Source organism: Cervus canadensis, chromosome 28 (genome assembly GCF_019320065.1).
Source record: "Cervus canadensis isolate Bull #8, Minnesota chromosome 28, ASM1932006v1, whole genome shotgun sequence".
Taxonomy (NCBI): Eukaryota; Metazoa; Chordata; class Mammalia; order Artiodactyla; family Cervidae; genus Cervus; species Cervus canadensis.
In genome coordinates, this window is record NC_057413.1 from 19,297,731 (window position 1) to 19,319,222 (window position 21,492).

Here is a 21,492-nt window from a genome sequence, read left to right on the forward strand (position 1 = left end):
TCCTTCCGTTAATATGAAAGTTAATGAGACACCAAAAGTGCGTTTGATGCTGCTGGATTTTTTCCTCAAGCCCCCCAAATCAGTACAGTTTTCCCCGATATATATTGTAGATAAATACAAACAAGGTACAATTTTTGCTGTGGAGAGTTGCTGGCATTGAACACACGCAGTTAGCAAATAGAGTTCCCGCTACAGATAAAGAATTCTCAGCATGAAGGGACCTTAGAGGCCCTCCAGCGTGACTCCCTCTTCCCACAGAGGAGGAAATGAGGCCCCGGGAGGTTAGGAGGCGGGGAACCTGCACGCCGGGGCCTTTGGTCGAACGGACCCCAGACTCCGGCGCCGTTCGCAGCGGGTAGCGCTCTCCCAGTCGCTTCCCCGGCTGCCCGCTCGGCACCGCCCTCCCTCCCGGCCGAGGACCCGCGCGGGGTGTCCGCGGCGGCGCCTGACCGGGTCGCGGTTCCCGGGGGCGTCCTCCCCCCGCCACCCCCGTGCCCACGCCCCGCGCCATTCCTCAGGAGCGCGATCTGCAGCGGGCGGCGTGACTACCCCCAGGCCAGCGTCCAGCAGGACTGCGCCTGCACACGCAGGCGGGGCACGGTCGCCCGCGCCAGGACCCGCGGGCCCGGAAGCGCTCGCAGTCACAAAGGGGGGGGACACGTGGGCGCCGACGGCCCGGGCGGCTGTCTCAGGGAGCTAGGGTCGCCCAGAGAACCGCCCGCCGTCCCTGCCCGCCGGATTCCTCGGCCGCAGCCGCCAGGCCAGTCCAGCTTCGGCCGGCGCCCGGCTATGAGGTGGATGCCCGGCTCAGTGTGACCACCTCCCTCCAGTACGTACATGCAGCCCGAACCCGCGTCCCACGGCCGCCAAGGGGCTCCTACGAGCTTCCCACACTCCCCGAGGGCCCGCGGTCACGGGAAGTTAGTTCCCCACTGTCACTGCCACCCCGAGAGCTGGGTCCTCGGGTCTTGAGACCCAGTCATACTTAGTCCTAGATGCCTCGGTCTTACCCTGTCTCTCTTTCTCCTTAGGGTTTTTCCACCGCGTTCGGACCTCCCGCGTAACCATGTCCATTCTGTACGTCTCTCCTCACCCCGATGCCTTCCCCAGCCTCCGAGCCCTCATAGCTGCTCGCTACGGGGAAGCTGGGGAGGGTCCGGGATGGGGAGGAGCCCACCCCCGCATCTGTCTCCAGCCGCCCCCAGCCAGCCGGACTCCTTTTCCTCCACCCCGTCTGCCAGCCCTGGAACAGGGTCCCGGTGGGCTCTGGGTGTGGGGAGCCACGGCTGTGTCCCAGCTGCTGTGGCCAGCAGGCCTGGGGGGTCCCGGGGGTAGTCGGGCAGCCGTCTTGGTCCAACAGTGGGTCAGTTACGCAGACACCGAGCTAATACCAGCTGCCTGTGGGGCTACGCTGCCTGCCTTGGGACTCCGAAGCTCGGCCCAAGACCCCCAGGTGAGAAGAAGCGTGAAGTGGCGGGGCGGGGCGGGGGGGGATTTAGAAGAAGAAAGCAAAAGTCGGAATGGATGGTGAATCAGGAAGATAGCGTATCAGACGTTGAAAAAGACTGATCATATCCCGGATTGCCACTTGGTTTGGTAGCTTTGGGCAGGTTAAACTCTCTGAGCCTTGGTCTTCTTATGCCTATAAAAATGAAAATTGAGAACATGTTGAGAAGGTTAAAAGATGTGTGCAGAGCACATAATCTAGTGCCAGGTGCTTTAAAAGTCTCTGAGTTTGGTGAATCTGAAACCGAGGAGGTTAGTTAGAGGTTACTATGAATTGTAGGAAAAGACTGGGTGAAGAAGAGGTGAGGAGAGGCAGTCAGAGAAGACAGTTGCTGGAAGAAAACAAAGGAGAAAAGAAATGAAGAAGGAAAGCAGGGGAAAGGAGAGATAATCACACCAGATTATAAATGTAAATTCTTCCTGAATGGAGCTGTGCCTTACAGGCCTAATAACACCACCTCCTTGAAGAGTATTGAGCATATGGCAGATACTTATAGTTTTCAAACAAATGAATGAATAAAATGAATATATGACTTAGATCCTGACTTACCCCCTCATATCCTGACTACCCTATTGAAATAGAGGGCTCCCCCTCTGGGATTCTCTCTCCCCCTCGGCCTCATTTATTTTTCTTCAGGGCTTTTAAGGAGAACAATAGGGTAATGCATTATATGCTTGCACATTTATTGCTGCCTCCCCCCCCCCGCCCCCCGCCCCCGCTACTAGAGTGTAAGCTCCAACAGGTCATGGACTCTATCTGTTCAAACTGCCTCCTTGTTCATTAGATAAGTGCCTGGCATGCAGGAGGTACTTAATACGTATTTGTTGAAGCAATTACCGTGTTGCCTCATGTAATCTTTAGCCTCCTGTGCTTAGTATATTGCAGCTGACATATAATAAGTGTTTGGTAGGTGACTTCCCTGCAAGTCCAGTGATTCATACACTCTGTGCTTCCCCTGCAGGGGGCATGGTTGGATTCCTGGTCAAGGAATCCCACATGCCCTGTGACCCAGCCCCCCAAAAAAGTTTTCAGTAGGCATTTATTGCATGAGTGGGAAGAATTTTTATTATGATCATTTCAGTGAAGAGGAAACTGGTGATCTGTGGGAATGGAAGGAGGCCCAAATGGATTGCATGGGGGTGGGGACTGTGGTGGTCCAAGCGTTATCTCATACCCTTTCGTCTTCCCACTAGGCTGCACTGGCGGCCCTGGGCAGAGCCCTGAGCCCCTTGGAAGAATGGCTTCGACTGCACACCTACCTGGCTGGGGAGGCCCCGACTCTGGCTGACCTGGCAGCTGTCACAGCCTTGCTGCTGCCTTTCCGTTATGTGAGTCACTGGGACCTGGGGAGGAATGAGGACAGGTTCCCTCGGACCTCACTACAGGGTGACTAAGGATAATTCATTTCTTTCCCCCACCCCAGGTCCTGGACCCCTCTGCCCGCCGGATCTGGGGTAATGTGACTCGCTGGTTTATCACATGTGTTCAGCAGCCAGAATTCCGGGCCGTACTGGGAGAGGTGGTTCTGTATTCAGGGGCCAGGTCTCTCTCCCAACAGCCAGGTGAGGAAGGATGGAGAGTGGGTGGGGAGGGGGTTCCTCTGGGCCCTTTCATAGGCTCATTTTCTTTTCTCTCTTAGGAATAGCAGAATCAATGGGACAGGAGCTGGGGGATGGTACGTGGGAGGTCAACATGGGGGAGCCTTTGGGGACCTAAATAGGCCATCTGAGACATGGTAGCCCTGTGAACAGCGCTCTTCACAGGCCTGCAGCGACAGGTCTGCATTTCTGTGCCTCTTTCCAGGCTCTGAGGTCCCTGCACCCCCAAAGACAGCTGCTCAACTCAAGAAAGAGGCAAAGAAACGAGAGAAACTAGAGAAATTCCAGCAGAAGCAGAAGGTCCAACAGCAGCAGCCACCCCCTGGGGAGGTGAGAGGCTGAGGGTGGAGCAGGATGGAGGGTTGGTGCCATGGTGAGTGGCTGGTATCTAGGCCTATATCCTTTTGCTCCCAAGCAGAAGAAACCAAAACCAGAGAAGCGGGAGAAACGGGATCCTGGGGTCATTACCTACGATCTCCCGACCCCACCTGGGGAAAAGAAAGGTACTAAAAGAAAGGAGGGGGAAGAGAGACCCTCACTCTTCACCCCACCCTCCTTTTCTCTTTTCTTTGTATCCTGTTTCTTCTGTCCTTGCTCCCACTACTTTGCCTAGTGAGGCCCATGTCCTTCTCTGCTGGCCCCTCGTCCCACTCCCAGTTGCTCCCAGCCTTGGCTCTGACCCTGCCTTTCTCCCTCAGATGTCAGTGGCACCATGCCTGACTCCTACAGCCCTCAGTACGTGGAGGCTGCCTGGTACCCTTGGTGGGAGCAGCAGGGCTTCTTCAGGCCTGAGTATGGGGTGAGTGGACACTGCTGCCCAGGCCTGGAGGGGATGGGGACGGGGAGGGACAGGGCTGAAGGATCCATGGTCCAGGAAGGGGCCAGGCCGTGGAAGAGGTGACATGAGGCCTTAGCAAGCACCCATCTTCCTCCCTGTCAGCGTTCCAGCGTGTCAGCACCAAACCCCCGGGGCATCTTCATGATGTGCATCCCACCCCCCAACGTGACAGGCTCCCTGCACCTGGGCCATGCGCTCACCAACGCCATCCAGGACTCCCTGACCCGCTGGTGAGCTCCTGTCCTCTCCTCCAGGCTTCCCTCTGCCTTCTGGCTCCTGCTCCTTGGCTCCCTTCTCTTTGCTGACTGGGGCTCTCACCTCTGCCCCCTGGTGGTGCTACACTTGCCTCTAGATCATTCCCATCTGATGACTTAGCATCCTCTTCTGGTCAACACTCCCAGCTTGCAAACTCTCTTCTCATGCCACTAAAAATAACATTATTTTGAATTTATAAAGAAATAACATGAATAGTTTCTTGTAAGAAATTTACAGCTTCAAGTTTCCTTGACCACCTTCCTCCAGATTCACTCCCTCCTAAGAATTAGCCACTATTATCATTTTGATGTGTGTCTTTCAAGAATTTTCCTATTTACTTACATATTCCTATACCCATGGGATTCCCAGGTAGCTCAGTGATAACGAATCCACCTGGCAATGCAAGAGACACAGGTTGGATCCCTGGGTCAGGAAGATCCCCGGAGAAGGAAATGGCAAAGCACTCCAATATTTTTGCCTGGGAAATCCCATGGACAGAGGAGCCTGGTGGGCTATAGTCCATGGGCTCACAAAGAATTAGACATGACTTAGCAACTAAACAATATCTTGAAAATGTCAGAAAGTGTCCATATCCATTACAGCATATAAGAAATACCTGTGGTCTGTATGAGAAAGGAGTTGCTATAGTCCTGTCCCCAAGGAACTCTAAACCTAGTGGGGGTAAACAGATCAATACAGTAACGAATATAATGTAGTTTGGTGAGTCATTGAAAATAATGTACAAATACAGTGAACCTAATTAAGCTTACCAATGTTTTTTTATTTAATCTTCACTATCTTGTTAAAGAAAGCCTCCCCTGCCTCAAAGTTATAAACATGATCACCTATTATTTTCTTCTTTTTTTATTTTTGGAAATGATACTATCTTCTAATGCTTTTTCTCATAGTTTTGTTTTCTTAAGTTGAAGGGTTTTTTAAAAACTGAATTAAAATTAAATTTAAACATTAAAATAAAATTATTTTTGTGACTATGGGGAAGTAGGGCAATTTTCCAATCAAATTAGCTACAGTCCCAAACAAATTTATTGAAGTTTGCCCTTTCTCCACTGACATTTGAAATGCCACCCTTAACAAATACTAACTATGCTTAGATCTGTTTCCAGTCACTGTTTTGTTTCCTTAATCGGTAACTTTGTTCCTGGTTCCTGTGAAAACTTGTTTTAATAATCATAGCTCTCTGATATGTTTTGCTATCTAGTTGGGCAGGAGCCTCCTCTTAGTTGTTTTTGCCAAATTGCCTGGGCTGTCCTCACACATCTCTCCCTGACGATTTTAGCATGGGGAGAGTTCTGATCCACCGCCCCTTCCTTTCCTGAGTCCATCAACCACCTGTCTGGAGTCCCTGCTTCCCTCGGGACAGCTCCACCACCCACTCACCTCTGCTTCTCCATGCTCCCTGCAGGCACCGTATGCGTGGAGAGACCACCCTGTGGAATCCTGGCTGTGACCACGCAGGCATTGCCACCCAGGTGGTGGTGGAGAAGAAACTCTGGCGCGAGCAGGGGCTGAGTCGGCACCAGCTGGGGCGAGAGGCTTTCCTGCAGGAGGTCTGGAAGTGGAAGGAGGAGTGAGTGCCAAGTCCCTGCTGGCATCACAGCCCCGTGACCCTGGCTGCAGGGTCAGACCCACTCACAGAGGCTGAGGGTCATGTGGGCCCAGGGCCCAGGTTCATCTCAGAGCGATGAGTGATCCCCACCTTCTGCCCCCTTTGCTACCTGATGTCATCCTCCAGCCTAGACCCCATTGCTGATCCCAGTCTGTCTGTCCACTTCCAGGAAAGGTGACCGGATTTACCACCAGCTGAAGAAGCTTGGCAGCTCCTTGGACTGGAATCGAGCCTGTTTCACCATGGATCCTGTGAGTAGGAGTAGGAGGGGTCTTGGGGCTGGGGTGGGAGGGGGAAGCTCCCCACAGAAGAGAGTACACTCTGGGGGCCCACTTGTAGGGAGAGTGGGTCCCCTCCTGGGGACACCAGGAAGTGGTCCACTCGTAGGAAACCACTAGGGCTCAGCTGCAAATGCTACTTTCTACCCCATGTCACAGCCCTTTGTGTTCCCTGTTGTTCCCTATAGGAGCTCAAATTCCTTCAGGCGGCACCTGAGGGCCCTTACCCTCCCCTGAGCTTGCACCCCTAGGACTGCACGAGCCCCTGTTCCTAACTGAGTGACTTCCCTGCCATATCAGCATCACCACGCTGTTTCCTATCTGTGTGTTCCCATAGTCCCCTCTCCCTGCTCAAGAAAAACACTTCTCCCCTCCAGCCCTTAAAGGGGGCCTATGTGCTGTCAGGGGGCTCTGGCCCGGCCGGATCCCACTGGCCTCGGCTGCCTCAGCACCCAGGCCCATCTCTGACTTCCCCTCTTCCCACTAGAAACTGTCAGCAGCCGTGACGGAGGCCTTTGTACGGCTCCACGAGGAGGGAGTCATTTATCGCAGCACCCGCCTTGTCAACTGGTCCTGCACCCTCAACTCTGCCATCTCTGACATCGAGGTGTGCCCCTTCCCTCCCCCCAGCTCTCCACACCTCCACCACACCCCCCCAGCCCCAGCCCCTGGGCCTCTTTTCTTAAGCTCCGTCTCATAGGTGGATAAGAAGGAGCTGACAGGTCGTACCCTGCTCTCCGTGCCTGGCTACAAAGAGAAGGTGGAGTTTGGGGTCCTCGTCTCCTTTGCTTACAAGGTCCAAGGCTCAGGTAGGAGCCAGGGGCACCAGGATCCTGGGCTGGGTTGGGGGAGGGGCGGGAAGTGCTCACTGCTGAGACCACAAGGCCTCCTGTCACCCCAGACAGCGACGAGGAGGTGGTAGTGGCAACAACTCGGATCGAGACGATGCTGGGAGATGTGGCCGTAGCTGTGCACCCCAAAGATCCCAGATACCAGGTGTGGTGGGGGTGCTGCCCGCAGTTGGGGGAAGAATGCTGGCTGAAGAGGGCTTCCACACTATGTGTAGGGATGGGATGGTCACTGAGAAAACTGGATTAGAAACGCATGGCTTTGGCTGCTTTCTGGCCCTGTGGGTGGAGTTTGGGTGTCAAGAAATAAGGACTCTGCGTAGGAGGGAATCGAGCCCAGTCAATTGTGTGTTTCTGGCGTCTCCCTCTGTCCCCAGCACCTGAAGGGGAAGAACGTGATCCACCCATTTGTGTCTCGGAGCCTCCCTATCGTCTTTGATGACTTTGTGGACATGGAGTTCGGCACAGGTAAGCACCGGGCTGTCCTGTGGGGAGAGGAAGGAGCCATGAGGCACATCTGAACTTGCAGGACTTGGGCTGGTTCTCAGAGGACTGTGTCAGGGGGATGGGGTGGTCTGAGAGCACATCCATTGGCAAAAGGTGGGGTGCACGTGAGCAGAGACTGCAGAGTCCTGCGTGACCCCGCACCCCCACGTACGCCCCAGGCGCAGTGAAGATCACCCCTGCCCATGACCAGAATGACTATGAGGTTGGGCAGCGGCACGGGCTGGAGGCCGTCAGCATCATGGACGCCCGCGGGGCCCTTGTCAACGTGCCCCCACCTTTCCTGGTGAGACAGCCTGGGTGAGGTGGCCCTGTCAGGAGACAGCGGGGCTCCTGGCACAGCCATCACGGAGCCTGTTTCCCCCCCAGGGCCTGCCCAGGTTTGAGGCCAGAAAGGCGGTGCTGGCAGCGCTCAAGGAGCAGGGACTGTTCCGCGGCATTGAGGACAACCCCATGGTGGTGCCACTTTGCAAGTGAGGGCGGAGGCCAGGGAAGGGGGTGGGCACCTCGGGGTGTTCACCACTCAGCCTCCTCACCCACGTGTATCTGCAGCCGCTCCAAGGACGTGGTGGAGCCTCTGCTGCGGCCGCAGTGGTATGTGCGCTGTGGGGAGATGGCTCAGGCCGCCAGCGCTGCTGTGACACGGGGCGACCTCCGCATCCTGCCAGAGGCCCATCAGCGGACGTGGCACACCTGGATGGACAACATCCGGTGCGTCAGGCCCCTCGATGTAGGGAGGGCGACCGGGTGAGGGGCCGAGCCGGGCACAGCCTGGCGCCCCGTCCACCCCGCCTTGATACCTTCTCCTCCCCCTGCCACTTGCAGGGACTGGTGTATCTCCCGGCAGCTGTGGTGGGGCCATCGCATCCCAGCCTACTTCATCACTGTCAACGACCCCGCCGTGCCCCCAGGGGAGGTGAGAACCAGGCCAGGGCTGGAGACTAGCACATCTGGGGCGGGGGAGGGCTTTCGGTGCATTGGATGTTGGTGGGGGGACAGGCAGAGGCACCCCCATGGATACTCATTCCACCTGGGCATGGCAGGACCCTGACGGGCGGTACTGGGTGAGCGGGCGCACTGAGGCCGAGGCCCGGGAGAAGGCAGCCAAGGAGTTCGGTGTGTCCCCCGACAAGATCAGTCTCCAGCAAGGCAAGGCGGGGCCTTGGGGTGGGGGGCAGTGGGGGCCGATCCTCACCTCTACCCCTCTGACCTCTGATCTCTGGCCCCCCTCAGATGAAGATGTACTGGACACCTGGTTCTCCTCTGGCCTCTTCCCCTTCTCCATCCTAGGTTGGCCCAACCAGGTACATTCCTGGGGCCAGCCCAGGGCCAGGTGGGAATCTTGGGTGTGGGTGCGTGGCTCCCCATCACTCACGCCCTGCTCTGACCCCAGTCAGAAGATCTGAGTGTGTTCTACCCCGGGACGCTGCTGGAGACAGGCCATGACATCCTCTTCTTCTGGGTGGCCAGGATGGTCATGCTCGGCCTCAAGCTCACTGGCAAGCTGCCCTTCAAAGAGGTGTGGAGACTGCCGAGACCCCCACAGTCCCCTCCCTCACCCGGACAGCTGTGGGTGGGCCCCGCCAAGGGGGCTGGTGGGGCTGAAAACCAGCCTGCACTCTGCTAAGTGATTCTGTACCCCGCTTGCTAGAAGAAGGAGCACTTCTGATTCACGAGAAGGGGCTGGCAGGGCCACCGAGGGGCCCGAGGTTCAGAGAGGAGCAGACCAGATGTGGGGATGAGGGGAAAGGCATTGGGGTCTAGGCGGGGAGACGTCCTCACAGGCCTTCCCTGTCCTGGCCTCGCAGGTCTACCTCCATGCCATCGTGCGGGACGCCCACGGCCGGAAGATGAGCAAGTCTCTAGGCAACGTCATTGACCCCCTGGACGTTATCCATGGGGTCTCCCTGCAGGTGGGGCTGGGTGCTGGGTCAGGCCGGGAAGGGCTGTGGGGCGGTGGCCATGGGCCCCTGACTGCTCCCACCTCACCTCCAGGGCCTCCACGACCAGCTACTGAACAGCAACCTGGATCCCAGCGAGGTGGAGAAGGCGAAAGAGGGGCAGGTACAGTGGGCAGATACAGGGGTGGGCCGGTGATTGGCATGTGGGCAGAAGGCGGTGAGCCTGACTTAGGACACTCCCCTCCCTGACTCCTCATTTCCCCACAGAAGGCAGATTTCCCAACGGGGATCCCCGAGTGTGGCACTGACGCGCTCCGGTTTGGACTATGCGCCTACACATCCCAGGGTACGGCTCCCCACGGCAGTCTCAGCTGCATCCTTCTTCCTCCCCGGAGGCACCCTGCTGTCCGCTGCCCAGGTCCTAGGGCTGGGAGGGAGAGCAGTGTAGACTCACACTTCACCTCCGCCTAGGCCGTGACATCAACCTGGATGTGAACCGGATATTGGGGTATCGCCATTTCTGCAACAAGCTCTGGAACGCCACCAAGTTTGCCCTCCGTGGCCTTGGGAAGGGTTTCGTGCCCTCACCCACGTCCGAGGTGAGGGCCTGGTGGGTGGTGAGGTGGGTAGCACCCACGCGGGTCATACCCTTGCCATCCCAACATCAAGCCTGGCCCCTGCCCCTAAGGAGCCTGCGTGTAGCTGGGGGGACAGAAAGACACAGGGGAAGCCTCAGGCACTGCGGTCCTCCCGCACAGTGGCGGGGCCGGCCCTTTCTGGCCTGGGCCACCACCCTGGGCATGTGGTGGTTGCTTTGGACCCATCTCCTCCTGGAATGCAGATTCCCCGTGGTTCCCGTTCCCATGGGGTTGTGGCCCCTCCTCCTGGGCACATGGTGCCCCCTGGCTGACAGGCTCCTTCCTCCCACAAGCCCGGAGGCCGCGAGAGCCTGGTGGACCGCTGGATCCGCAGCCGGCTGACCGAAGCTGTGAGGCTCAGCAACCAAGGTTTCCAGGCCTACGACTTCCCAGCTGTCACCACCGCCCAGTACAGCTTTTGGCTCTACGAGCTCTGCGATGTCTACCTGGTGAGGAGGAACCGCCTGCCCCACCTCCCGGTCCTTGGCCTTCTCCAGCCCTGAACCCTGTGCCCCTCTGCCCCCAGGAGTGCCTGAAGCCTGTGCTGAATGGGGTGGACCAGGTGGCAGCTGAGTGTGCCCGCCAGACCCTCTACACCTGCCTGGACGTGGGCCTGCGGCTGCTCTCACCCTTCATGCCCTTCGTGACCGAGGAGCTATTCCAGCGGCTGCCCCGGCGGACGCCACAAGCTCCCCCCAGCCTCTGCGTCACCGCCTACCCGGAGCCCTCGGAGGTATGGGGTACAGCCTGGATGGGGGGCTCCAGGGAGCTCCTCAGAGCCGCCCCAACTTCCTCACCCCCTTCTCCTCCCCTCAGTGCTCCTGGAAGGACCCTGAGGCAGAAGCTGCCTTCGAGTTGGCCCTGAGCATCACTCGAGCTGTGCGCTCCCTGCGTGCCGACTACAACCTCACCCGGATCCGGCCCGACTGTGAGCCTTGGGCCTGCATGTGCCCCTCTCCACTCCCACCCTGGGACCAATGTCTAGCATGGCTGCCTCATCTCTGTCTCCTCACCTCTCTCCCTTCTCCCGGCAGGTTTCCTGGAAGTGGCTGACGAGGCCACAGGTGCCCTGGCATCGGCAGTGTCGGGCTACGTGCAGACACTGGCCAGCGCAGGGATTGTGGCCGTCCTGGCGCTGGGGGCTTCTGCACCCCAGGGCTGCGCTGTGGCCCTGGCCTCTGACCGCTGCTCCGTCCACCTGCAGCTGCAGGGGCTAGTAGACCCAGCCCGGGAGCTGGGCAAACTGCAGGCCAAGCGTGATGAGGCGCAGCGGCAGGCCCAGCGTCTGCGGGAGCGCCGCGCCGCCTCAGGCTACACTGTCAAGGTGCCCCTCAAAGTCCAGGAGGCAGATGAAACCAAGGTGTGTGGCGTGTGGGGCAGTTCCTTCCCCATTTCCCACCTCTTGCTCCCTCCACCATCAAACCCCCTCCTGCAGCTGCTCTGCCCAGCCCAGGCAGGAGAGCAGATGGGACCATGGAATCCCTCCTTTTACACATGAAAGACAGAGGGGCAGGGGCACAGCCTTGGGTCACACAGCAATTTGAAGATGGAAGCAGACCAGCCAGCCAGCCGGACCCCTCACGCACCACCCAGTGCCCAGAACATGGCGTCCACATGCCGGAACCTGGGCTCAGGATGGAGCCAGTGTAGTCAGGGAGCTCAGCAGATCACCTAGGGACCCTCCAGGGAGGAACCATGGGGTAAACCAGGGGCACAAAGGAACAAGAGTGGAGGCTAAGAACCCGCATGGCTGAGCAGGTTCTCACTCCTGTCTACCCGGAAGCCCTCACGGCAGGGCAGTATTACCGTCACCATTTTCCAAGGGAAGGCTGAGGGCCTGCCTCGGAACCTGCATTCCTAACCACTGTGTCAGGGCCTGGGGCTGGGCCACTGGTGGCGCATATGAGCTCTGGGGCCCCTTTGTCCTTGGGAACTGAACACTCTGGGAAAAGGCAGGACCCAGGAGACCAGTGATGGTGGAAGAGAAGGGGGTGCTGGTAGAAACGAATGAGGCTGCTAGTCGGAGAGTAAGAGGCTGCTGGTGGGAGGTTGGTGAGAATTAGGGGGAGACAGGCCAGTCAAACACACGGTACCCCAACTACTCCCTGCCCATGGTCCTCATCCGTCTTTCCAACTCTAATCTGTCTGCTCTTGTGGGCATTTGAGGTTCTCCTCTCTTGGGCCTGGACCTCCTCACCCACCACCCCCTTTTCTGTCCTCAGCTCCAGCAGACAGAAGCAGAGCTCAGGAAGGTTGATGAGGCCATCGCCCTATTTCAGAAGATGCTGTGAAACACCCAACTCCAACCCTCATAACCCCCAGTGGTCCACCATGGGGATGGCAGCAATAAAATATTTTGCCACAAAACCATATCTCAGCTGTGTGTGTGGTGGGGCTGGGGAGGAGGTGCTGAGGGGCTGGGTTCCTGGATCCTCAGAGGTGCCAGTGTGAACAATGGGAGGGCAGCAGGCTGGGCATGAGGCACTGCGTCCCGGTGGGTAGAGGTGCGTCTGTCTGGCCCTGGCCCTGGCCCTGAGCCAGGCCTGAGTCACGGCGCTTGCTCCCTCCTCCTCCCGCCTCTTCATTCACCTCCGCACTGCAGCTAAGGGAGGCCCGCCCTGGTGCTGGCTGCTGCTTGTGGCCCTGGGCAGGCGTGAGAAGAGGGGCTAGGGGTTGCCTGTCCTGCCCCCACCCTGCCGGCGCCTCCCTCCCCTTCCACTGAGTCAGGCCTTAGGTTAATTATAACTCTGACCTAAGTGCCCCGTGACGCCCGGCCCCGCGGTCCTGCCCAACGGAGACCCAGCAACCAGGTAGGGGAGAGGCCTAGAGAGAGGACTTCCAATGCCCGGGGCGGGGGGCGGGGAGGGGGCGTCCTGGGGGAGGAGCCTCAGACCCCGCCCCAGCAGGTGTAAGTTCCTATTGGTCTGATAGGCCCTCAGGTTTGCCGAATGATTGAAGGGGGAGGGCGGGGAAGCCAGCCGGAGGAGATAAAGGGCCAAAGCAGGTGCCCATGGAGACAAACAAAGCCAGTCCTGCCCTAAGTCTGTGCTGCTTCCTTTCCTCTCTCGAGTGCCTTCTGTCCCTCAGGTCCATGTCTTAGCTATGCTCCCCGCGGACGTGCCCCTATCCCACCTGGGCCCCTCAGTGCTGCTGCTGCTGCAGCTGCTGATGCCTCCTGCATCTGCCTTCTTCCCCAACATCTGGAGCCTCCTGGCTGCCCCCGGCTCCATCACCCACCAGGACCTGACCGAGGAGGCGGCGCTCAACGTCACGCTGCAGCTCTTCCTAGAGCAGCCGCCCCCAGGTCGGCCCCCCCTTCGCCTTGAGGACTTCCTGGTGAGCGTCCCTGGGTCCAGTCACATCCCGGCCGGATTCCCCCATTCTGGGGACCTCTGCTACTTGAGGGTCCTGCTTGCCAAGAGAAGGAACCCCCACACACATTCCCTCCTGTCCTCCAGACAGCAACAGTGCCAGGAGTCCTAGTCTTAACAATCAGGAGTCCCCCTCCATACAGACGTCCAGGACTGCCCCACCCTTGTAGGGCCCAGCACCCTCAGCTCCTTTCACATCCAGCCTTGAGCACTAGAGCCGGGTGAGCATGGGCAATGGTTCCAACCAAGGGGCTTCCCTGGAACCCCTGCCCCTCCCACTCTCCCAGGGCCGCACCCTCCTTGCCGACGACCTCTTTGCCGCCTACTTTGGACCTGGGTCTCCTTCCCGACGGTTCCGAGCAGCCTTAGGAGAGGTGTCTCGTGCCAATGCCGCCCAAGACTTCCTGCCAACTTCCAAGAATGACCCTGACCTGCACTTTGATGCCGAGCGGCTGGGCCAGGGCCGCACACGCCTGGTGGAGGCTCTACGGGAGACTGTGGCGGCAGCCAGAGGCCTTGACTACACCCTGGCTCGCCAGCGCCTGGGGGCTGCGCTTCACGCCCTGCAGGTGAGAACAGAGTCGGGGGTCGTGGTCAGAGGGGTCTTCGCTTTCAGTCTTCTGGACTCCCACAGGGTGTTTTCTTAGTCATGCCTCCCCCTACTCTAGAAGGGGCTGGGGCCTTGCTTGCCAAGGCCCTGGGGTTATTCCCTAGTCCCCACCAGTCCAAACTGGCAGCTTTCTGTGGGAACAGCCAGGACGCCTTTGTGGCTGGAGCGAAGTGAGTGAGAGGAGGGTGCTGAGGTCCAGAGGTGGGCCATGCAGGCCACTGAAAGGCCTTGGGTTGGGCTCTGAGTGAGATGGGAAGAAACAGTGGGAGGCTCCCACTTCACCAGAGCTGTATTCCTTGCAAGGGAGAGAGCACTGGAGAGGATGTGGGGTGTCTGAAGGAGCAGCCAGGCGGGAGGAGGCGTTCAGGCTGGGGAAATGGAAGGAGGGGCAGTTAGGGCTGGAGACCGCAAGAGCAGTCAGCTAGTGCTTCTTCCCCGTCTTTCTCCTGGGACCAGGATTTCTACAGTCACAGCAACTGGGTGGAACTTGGGAGGCAGCAGCCACACCCTCACCTCCTCTGGCCGAGGCAGGAGCTCCGGAGCCTGGCACAAGGTACGGCCGTGCCCCTGCTGGTAAGCGGGAAGCCCACAGTGCTACCTCCTCTCAGCCCATCCAGCCACTGGGTCACATCCTGAGGTCAACTAGGAGGTGATATGGCTTCAAATCTGAGACAACCTGTGAGGTCCCTCAGTTCAATCAAAGGTCAGTCAATTAGCTGGCTTCCCCAAGAGCACACAGGGGAGGACGGAGCCAGAACCAGCTCTGCAGACCGCAAGGAGTTCTCTTTCATGAGGTTTCCTCCCTGCACTAGATCGCAGGGGACTCTCCTCTCAGTGCCCCCTTCCAACTGAACTATGACCCGGAAGCTGCCTCCTGTTTATTACAAGTACACTTCCTGTCCACAGCTCACAGAGGGTACACTCCCCGTAGGATTGGTCCCCATGATTTTCTAGCACACTCTCAGTCTCAAATATCGAGTCTCATGGCCAGCCGTGAACTCCAGGGTTTAAGTTCAGAAATCCTAGAAAGGTACCCATGAAGGGTACCTGTGGGCTTTCACCTTGTTCCAAGTGGGAGGAAAAGCTGAAGAAGTTTGGGTGGACTGGGATAAATGTCAGGGGTAGCAGAATCATGGGTCCTCTCTTCCCAGTGGGCGATCCTACCTGCTCTGACTGTGAGGAGTTGAGCTGCCCTGGGAACTTGCTGAACTTCACACTCCTCACCTCTGGCTACTTTGGAACTCATCCCCCCAAACCTCCAGGTACCAGATGGGAAGACCCCCAGGAGTAAGGGGAGAAGTCCCTTCCTCTCCCCTGACCCTCTCCCTAAGGACCTCAGTCCTATAGGCCCTTGTCCTAAAATCCAGTGGTATCATTTCTCAGAAGGAAAGGATGCTGGGAAGGGGTGGCTGGCTGGCTGAAGGCCCACTGAGGTGGCCATGGTTGTTGGAGTGCAGGGAGGACAGCTTCTTACAGAGCTGATAAGACTTCAAGGCCCAAGGGAGCTTCTGGGGACCTACTTGAGGGATCAGGGGATCTACCACGTGCTGTTACAACCAACCATTCAGATTTACTTCAGATTTGCCTTCTGCAAAATGCCCTAATTTTCTGCTGATCCTTTCCTGAGGAGTGAGAGGGTCAGGCCAAGTCAGAAAGGGCTTCATTTTATTAGAAGGCAGTGGGTTTTTTACCTTCACCCTTCAGATCCGTTTCCCTAACCCAGGGAAATGTAGCCACGGGGGCCACTTTGACCAGAGCAGCTCCCAGCCGCCACGGGGAGGCATCAACAAGGATAGCACATCCCCAGGCTTTTCCCCCCACCACATGCTGCACCTCCAGGCTGCAAAACTGGCCCTTCTGGCCTCCATCCAGGCCTTCAACCTCCTACGAAGCCGCCTGGGAGACAGCGGTTTCTCCAGGTGAGTGGCCTCCTGGAGCTGGGCTCCTTAATAGGTAGGTTGCTCTGGAGCTGAGAAACCAGGGGCTGGGGACAAGTGCAGCCGTGCACCATATCTCTGGCCTGCTTCTCAGGCTGCTGGACATCACCCCAGCCTCCAGCCTGAGCTTCGTCCTGGATACCACAGGCAGTATGGGCGAAGAGATCAATGCTGCCAAGATCCAGGCCCGTCATATTGTGGAGCAGCGACGGGGCACCCCCATGGAGCCCACCCACTATGTCCTGGTGCCGTTCCATGATCCAGGTAACTGTGGTCTGGCCAGGAGAGTGGAAGCAAGTCCGGGGCAAGAGGTAATGTCAGTGATAGGGAAGCAGGCTTCATGGCTTCACTTCCATAATAGAATGGAGGCACTTCCTACGATCCTTTTCCTTTATTGGTACCTCTATGCATATAGGGAACTATCAGCCACTTCTTCTACTGTTTCCAATATGACAGCACTTGCCATAGGAATTTAATCATAATGGGTGCTTAGGCAGGCAGCCTCTGAGTTGTTAGGCGTCCATCCTAATAAGTCATTTTCAATTCTCTCCATTTCCTTTGGAGAGAGGTTGGGATGAAGATGGGGAAGTTGGTGTGTCTAGGCCTCTGTGAAATATCTGAGACAGCTACTTATATCATATCCCTTCCCCCACTGACTTAGAAGTCAGATTATCTGACCTGGGTTGACCAATCTTACTGTGTGTCCTTAGCCTGTTTGTTTAACCTCTTTTTCCTCAACTTCATCATCCATAAAATGGGTCAGTATTTACCCTGACTATCTCCCAGGGTTGAAATGATCATCAAATAAAATTTGGACTGAAACTTCCCTAAGGAGTGGGTTTGAGTCTGATCCACCTATATAAATCTCATGGTGACTGACATTCAACAGGAGCTTATCACATATTTGATAAGGGTATGAATAAATGAATAATTAAGAATTTAGCACTTATTATGTGTCAAAACACTGTTCTGAAATTTACAAAATCAACTCAATCATCTCAATGGGCTTCTCTGAGGTAAGCACTATTATTTCTCTGGCTTTTCTGTGAGGAAACTGAGGACCCAGGTTTGTTTTTTTTTTTTTTGTAGTTGACAAGTATAGTTGATTTACAGTGTTTCAGATATACAGCAAAGTGATTCAGTTGTATATATCATTTTTAGGTTCCTTCCCATTATAAGTTATTATAAGATACTGAATCTAATTCCCTGTACTATATAGTAGGTCCTTGTTGGTTATCTATTTTATATATAGTTGTGTATATCTGTTAATCCCAAACTCCTAATTTATCCCTCCCTTTCCCTTTGGTAGTCATAAATATGTTTTTTATGTCCTTGAATCTATTTCTGTTTTGTAAATAACTTCATTTGTATCATTTTTTTAGGTTCCACATACAAGTGGAATATCATAATGACATTTGACTTATTTCACTTAGTTTGATAATCTCTAGGTCCATCCATGTTGGTGAAGCAACAGTTGTTTTTATACTTAAACATATACCCAAAAAAGGCTCACTCAAGACCACAGGAAATACCACCGTTTTGTGAGGAAATGAGGTCCACTTTCCCACCAGAGGTAGCTAAGCCCTGCCTTGTCCTATCCTGTCAGTATAAATATAAAGAATATTGTTATCTCAATACATGTCCACCCGAGGAACACTGCAGGGTCTCTTGACTGGGGAGATGGCCCTTTTCAGGAAAGAGAGGAGCCTTCTCCTCAGTCTCTCAATCTCATTCCCCAGGGTTTGGCCCTGTCTTTACAACAAGTGACCCTGACCACTTCTGGCAACAGCTCAATGAGATGCATGCCTTGGGAGGTGGAGATGAGCCAGAGATGTGCCTCTCAGCCCTGGAGGTCTGCTCTCCCCACCCTTTCCCTCCCCCTACCCCTTCTCCAGGCCCCACTATCAAGGGATCTAGAGCTTCCCTGGGACCCCACCCTCCATTCCATCTTCAGAACCTAGTCTCACTCGTTTCATTCCATATTTCAGGGCCATACTGCCTTCTATTCTGCCCTCCCTTGCTCTACCCATTCCCCTACTGCCACCATTTTTAAAACATTTATTTATTTTTCATTGAAGGCTGCCATTTTTTACCACCAGTTTTTTCCTCTTCCTGCCAGCTGGCTCTGCTGCACACACCTCCACTCTCAGACATTTTTGTCTTCACTGATGCCTCCCCTAAGGACGCCTTTCTCACCAACCGGGTGGAATCTCTGACGCAGGAACGGCGTTGCAGAGTGAGCACAACTGGTGGGAGACTCAATGTTAGGTACCCAGGGATGTGGGAAACCCCAGGACAACTCTCATTACAAGGATGACACTCACACTAGGGTGGTTAAACCAGCCTTGGCTTGGAGGGAAGAGAAGTGGATAATGAGTGTAACATTTCCAAATCCCTTTAACAATACTAGAGTGGGAGGCCCTACTCTTAATGCTGTAGCAGCCAGAGGACAGACAGAATTTATCACCAATGGTCAGCTCTGTAGAGAGCTTGAGCACAGGAGATCCTTGGTTACAATGGTGCATAGCAAGTAGAAACCTCAAGTACTGGCCTCTCTTCCGGACACAGGTCACGTTCCTGGTAACTGAGGACCCATCTAGGGCTCAGGGCCGGGCCCGGCGTGAGGTCTTGTCCCCTCTGCGTTTTGAGCCATACGAGGCGGTGGCCCTGGCCTCAGGAGGAGAAGTGATTTTCACTGAAGACCAGTACATTCAGGATGTGGCGGCCATTGTTGGGGACAGTATAGCTGACCTGGTGAGTACGTGTGGAGGCTTAGCTAAGAACTGAGGGGATGGGCGACACTGCATTTCTCTTTCTCGTAAGGAATGGTTCCCTTTGCTGAGTTGCCATTCCAGGCAGAAGGGTGGGAAGTTTCTCTCCCTCTGAGATCCACGGCTTCCCCCTTCTATCCTACTCCTTCCATATTAGTACTACCTGTCCCCCCGCCTCCACCCCCAATCCTGACCTCCAGTATTTTGTCCTCATGGCTCCCCTGGGAAGTCCTGCCATCTCTTACGGGGGGCGGGGCGGGGCAGGAAGCGGTTACTTCATCCTTAATCCCTTGCCTCCAGCTTTGTTATTGACCATAGCTCCACCTCTGTTCCTTCCTCTCTCACTGGGATCCCTTCTCCAAGTGTTCCTTCATTTCTTTCTGTCTCTACCTTTCTCTCTCCTGCTTTGTTCCCACGTCATCCCATGTCTTATCTTCTCCCCCATTTTTCGGTCCTAACCCCTCAAGGTGACCCTTCCCCTGGAGTCCCGCGTAGTGGTAGCTGAGAGGCCACTTGTGTTCAGAGTGGATGGACTACTCCGGAAGGTCACGGTCCGGATCCACGGGGAGGTCAGCAGTTTCTGGATCAGAAACCCTGCAGGTACTTCCCTGTGTGTGTCTCAAGGCAGTGGGAAGAACAGAGACTGAAGAAGGAGGGGTAATGTATGAAGCAAAAGGAATTCTCCTGTGCCAATCTCTCACCCCCCACACCCACCCAGGGGTCTCCCAGGGCCAGGAGGAAGGTGAGGGGCCTCTAGGTCACACTCGCCGCTTTGGGAGGTTCTGGATGATGAGCATGAATGACCCTCCACAGTCAGGAACCTGGGAGATCCAAGTCACAGCCAAGGGTACCCCCCGGGTGAGAGTGCAAGGTAAGGAGGATGATATTCCTGGGAAAGGGACGGGGAGACCAGAGAGCAGTTATCAGTCACCTTCATCGCCGGAAGGTCTCTGACTGCCTTCGCCCTTCCTCAGCCCAGACCTCCCTGGACTTTCTCTTTCACTTTGGGATGCCCATGGAGGATGGACCCCACCCTGGCCTCTACCCCCTGACTCAACCAGTTGCAGGTACATCTAGCCCCACCCCTAACTTGTGTGTATATATGTAACTTTTTATTGAGTTACAACATTTATAAGGTGCACTAAACTCAAGTGTACAGGCTGGGTGGATTTTATATATTAATAACCATCACTCAGTTCAAGCTATGGAACATTTCCAGCATCCCAGGACTTGCTGCTGGCCCTGCCCATCAGTACCCCCTAGAGGTAACCCCTTTTCCCCATCCACATGGCCCAGAGCTAACCACTATTCAAAGCCGTTCCTGTTTTTCTCCCTGTCTCCAAGTCTCACGCAGATCTCTGTTCTCCCCTCCCCTCCCCTGTCCAGGTCTCCAGACCCAGCTGCTGGTAGAAGTGACAGGGCTGGGCTCCAGAGGAAACCCTGGAGGCCCTCTGCCGCACTTCTCCCATGTGGTCCTCCGAGGGGTCCCGCAGGGTGCCGAGCTGGGCCAGGTGCCTCTGGAGCCCAGGGGACCCCCAGAGCGAGGTCTCTTCGCTGCCTCACTACCGCCCACCCTTCTGTCTACCTTGGGACCCTTCTCTCTGGAGCTGGTTGGCCAGGACGGAGCGGGGAGGGGCCTGCACCGGGCGGCCCCCCAGCCCTGTGCTGTAGTTCCGGTCCTGCTGGAGGTGAGAGGCCGAGGAAGGTGCGGCTGGGGCTGGAGGGAATGGGTCCTGACCCTCCCCTGACCAGCCCTCCTCCACAGCTCAGCGGTCCCCCGGGTTTCCTGGCGCCAGGCACCACAGCCCCGCTCAGCCTCCGCATTGCCAGCTTTTCGGGCCCTCAGGATCTCTATCTTAGGACATCTGCCAAACCCAGTTTTGCCCTCACCTCCAACCTCTCCAGGTGAAGCCCCTGAAACCTCCTGCTCCCTTCTGGTCCCATCTTTCTGTGCCCGGGTATGGGATCCGGTACCTGCTCCTCTGGCCCTTTGGGATGGGAGCTCAGATTCCTCGCTTCCCTCCCCACCTCCCCTTGGCTCCCAGCTATTCAAGCCTGTGGCTGAAGCCAGATGTTGGCATCCACTCCCCAGGGTTCACTTGGAACAGAATGAGTCCGCCTGGGGGCGCCTGTGGCTGGAGGTACCAGACACAGCCGCCTCCGACTCCATGGTGATGGTGACGGTGACTGCAAAGGATGGAGAAGCCAGCATGATGCCCCCAACCCATGCCTTCCTCCGGCTCCTGGTGCGGGCCCCCGCCCCGCAGGTGAGTGCCCCCACTTTCAATTGCAGGATAGGCAGGGTAAGGGGAAGGTGGTGCAGGATTAATCTGGGGGCAACCACCCTGACAGTCTCTAATTCTCCCCAGGACCAGCTCCCTGCTCCCGCCTACTCGACTGACTCGGTCCTCAACACCTCCAGCCCTGCCTTCCATCTTTCCACCTCCGTGACTCAGGGCGGGGCTTGGGGAGGGCTGCTGGGCAAACCCTGGTGGACCTCATTTGTGGGGATGTTGCTTTTGCTCAGCCTGGGCCCCTGGTGATACAGCAGCCCCTGGAGGGAAGGGTCTCCAGCGCTGTGCACCATCTTGCCCACTGGTGAGAAGATAGGAGGGGCCTCTACCTCTCCAGGTGGGATAGAGGTTTTCCTTCTCATCCACTTGCCTTTCTTTCCAAGACTGGGAAAGAAAGTGATGGATTTCCCACAATGCACTTTCCCTAACCCTTGTGGGGGGAAAAAAAAAAACAACAGACTCATTTTTGGAGAAAGTTGCTTTCTCTTTCTCTGCAGCATCTTTGTTCCACTAAT

General features: G+C 56.4%; 2 protein-coding genes across 8 annotated transcripts; both read left to right on the forward strand.

The window, feature by feature from the left end:
* Positions 1 to 650: 650 nt before the first annotated feature.
* On the forward strand, positions 651 to 12,361 carry VARS1 (valyl-tRNA synthetase 1). 4 transcript variants are annotated; one of them, XM_043450949.1, is made up of 31 exons: positions 651 to 829; positions 1,032 to 1,453; positions 2,701 to 2,835; positions 2,931 to 3,069; positions 3,147 to 3,182; positions 3,311 to 3,435; positions 3,521 to 3,608; positions 3,804 to 3,904; positions 4,046 to 4,173; positions 5,622 to 5,786; positions 5,995 to 6,076; positions 6,591 to 6,710; positions 6,804 to 6,912; positions 7,005 to 7,099; positions 7,329 to 7,419; positions 7,617 to 7,741; positions 7,825 to 7,928; positions 8,008 to 8,166; positions 8,281 to 8,371; positions 8,499 to 8,604; positions 8,689 to 8,759; positions 8,849 to 8,974; positions 9,264 to 9,368; positions 9,451 to 9,519; positions 9,624 to 9,702; positions 9,828 to 9,955; positions 10,288 to 10,443; positions 10,521 to 10,727; positions 10,811 to 10,922; positions 11,029 to 11,354; positions 12,217 to 12,361. In XM_043450949.1, exons 2-31 carry the CDS (start codon positions 1,067 to 1,069, stop codon positions 12,283 to 12,285), a joined length of 3,834 nt encoding a protein of 1,277 aa, XP_043306884.1. In that variant the 5' UTR covers positions 651 to 829; positions 1,032 to 1,066; the 3' UTR covers positions 12,286 to 12,361. The 4 variants fall into 4 exon arrangements, with proteins under 4 accessions (XP_043306884.1, XP_043306885.1, XP_043306886.1 ...); XM_043450950.1 differs by having other exon boundaries at positions 3,524 to 3,608; XM_043450951.1 differs by lacking the exon at positions 3,147 to 3,182.
* Positions 12,362 to 12,577: 216 nt separating this feature from the next.
* VWA7 (von Willebrand factor A domain containing 7) lies at positions 12,578 to 21,476 on the forward strand. 4 transcript variants are annotated; one of them, XM_043449536.1, is made up of 17 exons: positions 12,578 to 12,804; positions 13,082 to 13,330; positions 13,653 to 13,934; positions 14,432 to 14,528; positions 15,127 to 15,237; positions 15,699 to 15,894; positions 16,007 to 16,176; positions 17,652 to 17,764; positions 18,032 to 18,148; positions 18,481 to 18,666; positions 19,151 to 19,283; positions 19,360 to 19,554; positions 19,658 to 19,750; positions 20,070 to 20,371; positions 20,449 to 20,588; positions 20,776 to 20,950; positions 21,053 to 21,476. In XM_043449536.1, the coding sequence occupies exons 2-17, from the start codon at positions 13,097 to 13,099 to the stop codon at positions 21,224 to 21,226; spliced, it is 2,718 nt and encodes a 905-aa protein (XP_043305471.1). In that variant the 5' UTR covers positions 12,578 to 12,804; positions 13,082 to 13,096; the 3' UTR covers positions 21,227 to 21,476. The 4 variants fall into 4 exon arrangements, with proteins under 4 accessions (XP_043305471.1, XP_043305472.1, XP_043305473.1 ...); XM_043449537.1 differs by having other exon boundaries at positions 12,605 to 12,804; positions 13,065 to 13,330; XM_043449538.1 differs by having other exon boundaries at positions 12,605 to 12,804; positions 19,402 to 19,554.
* Positions 21,477 to 21,492: the final 16 nt, after the last annotated feature.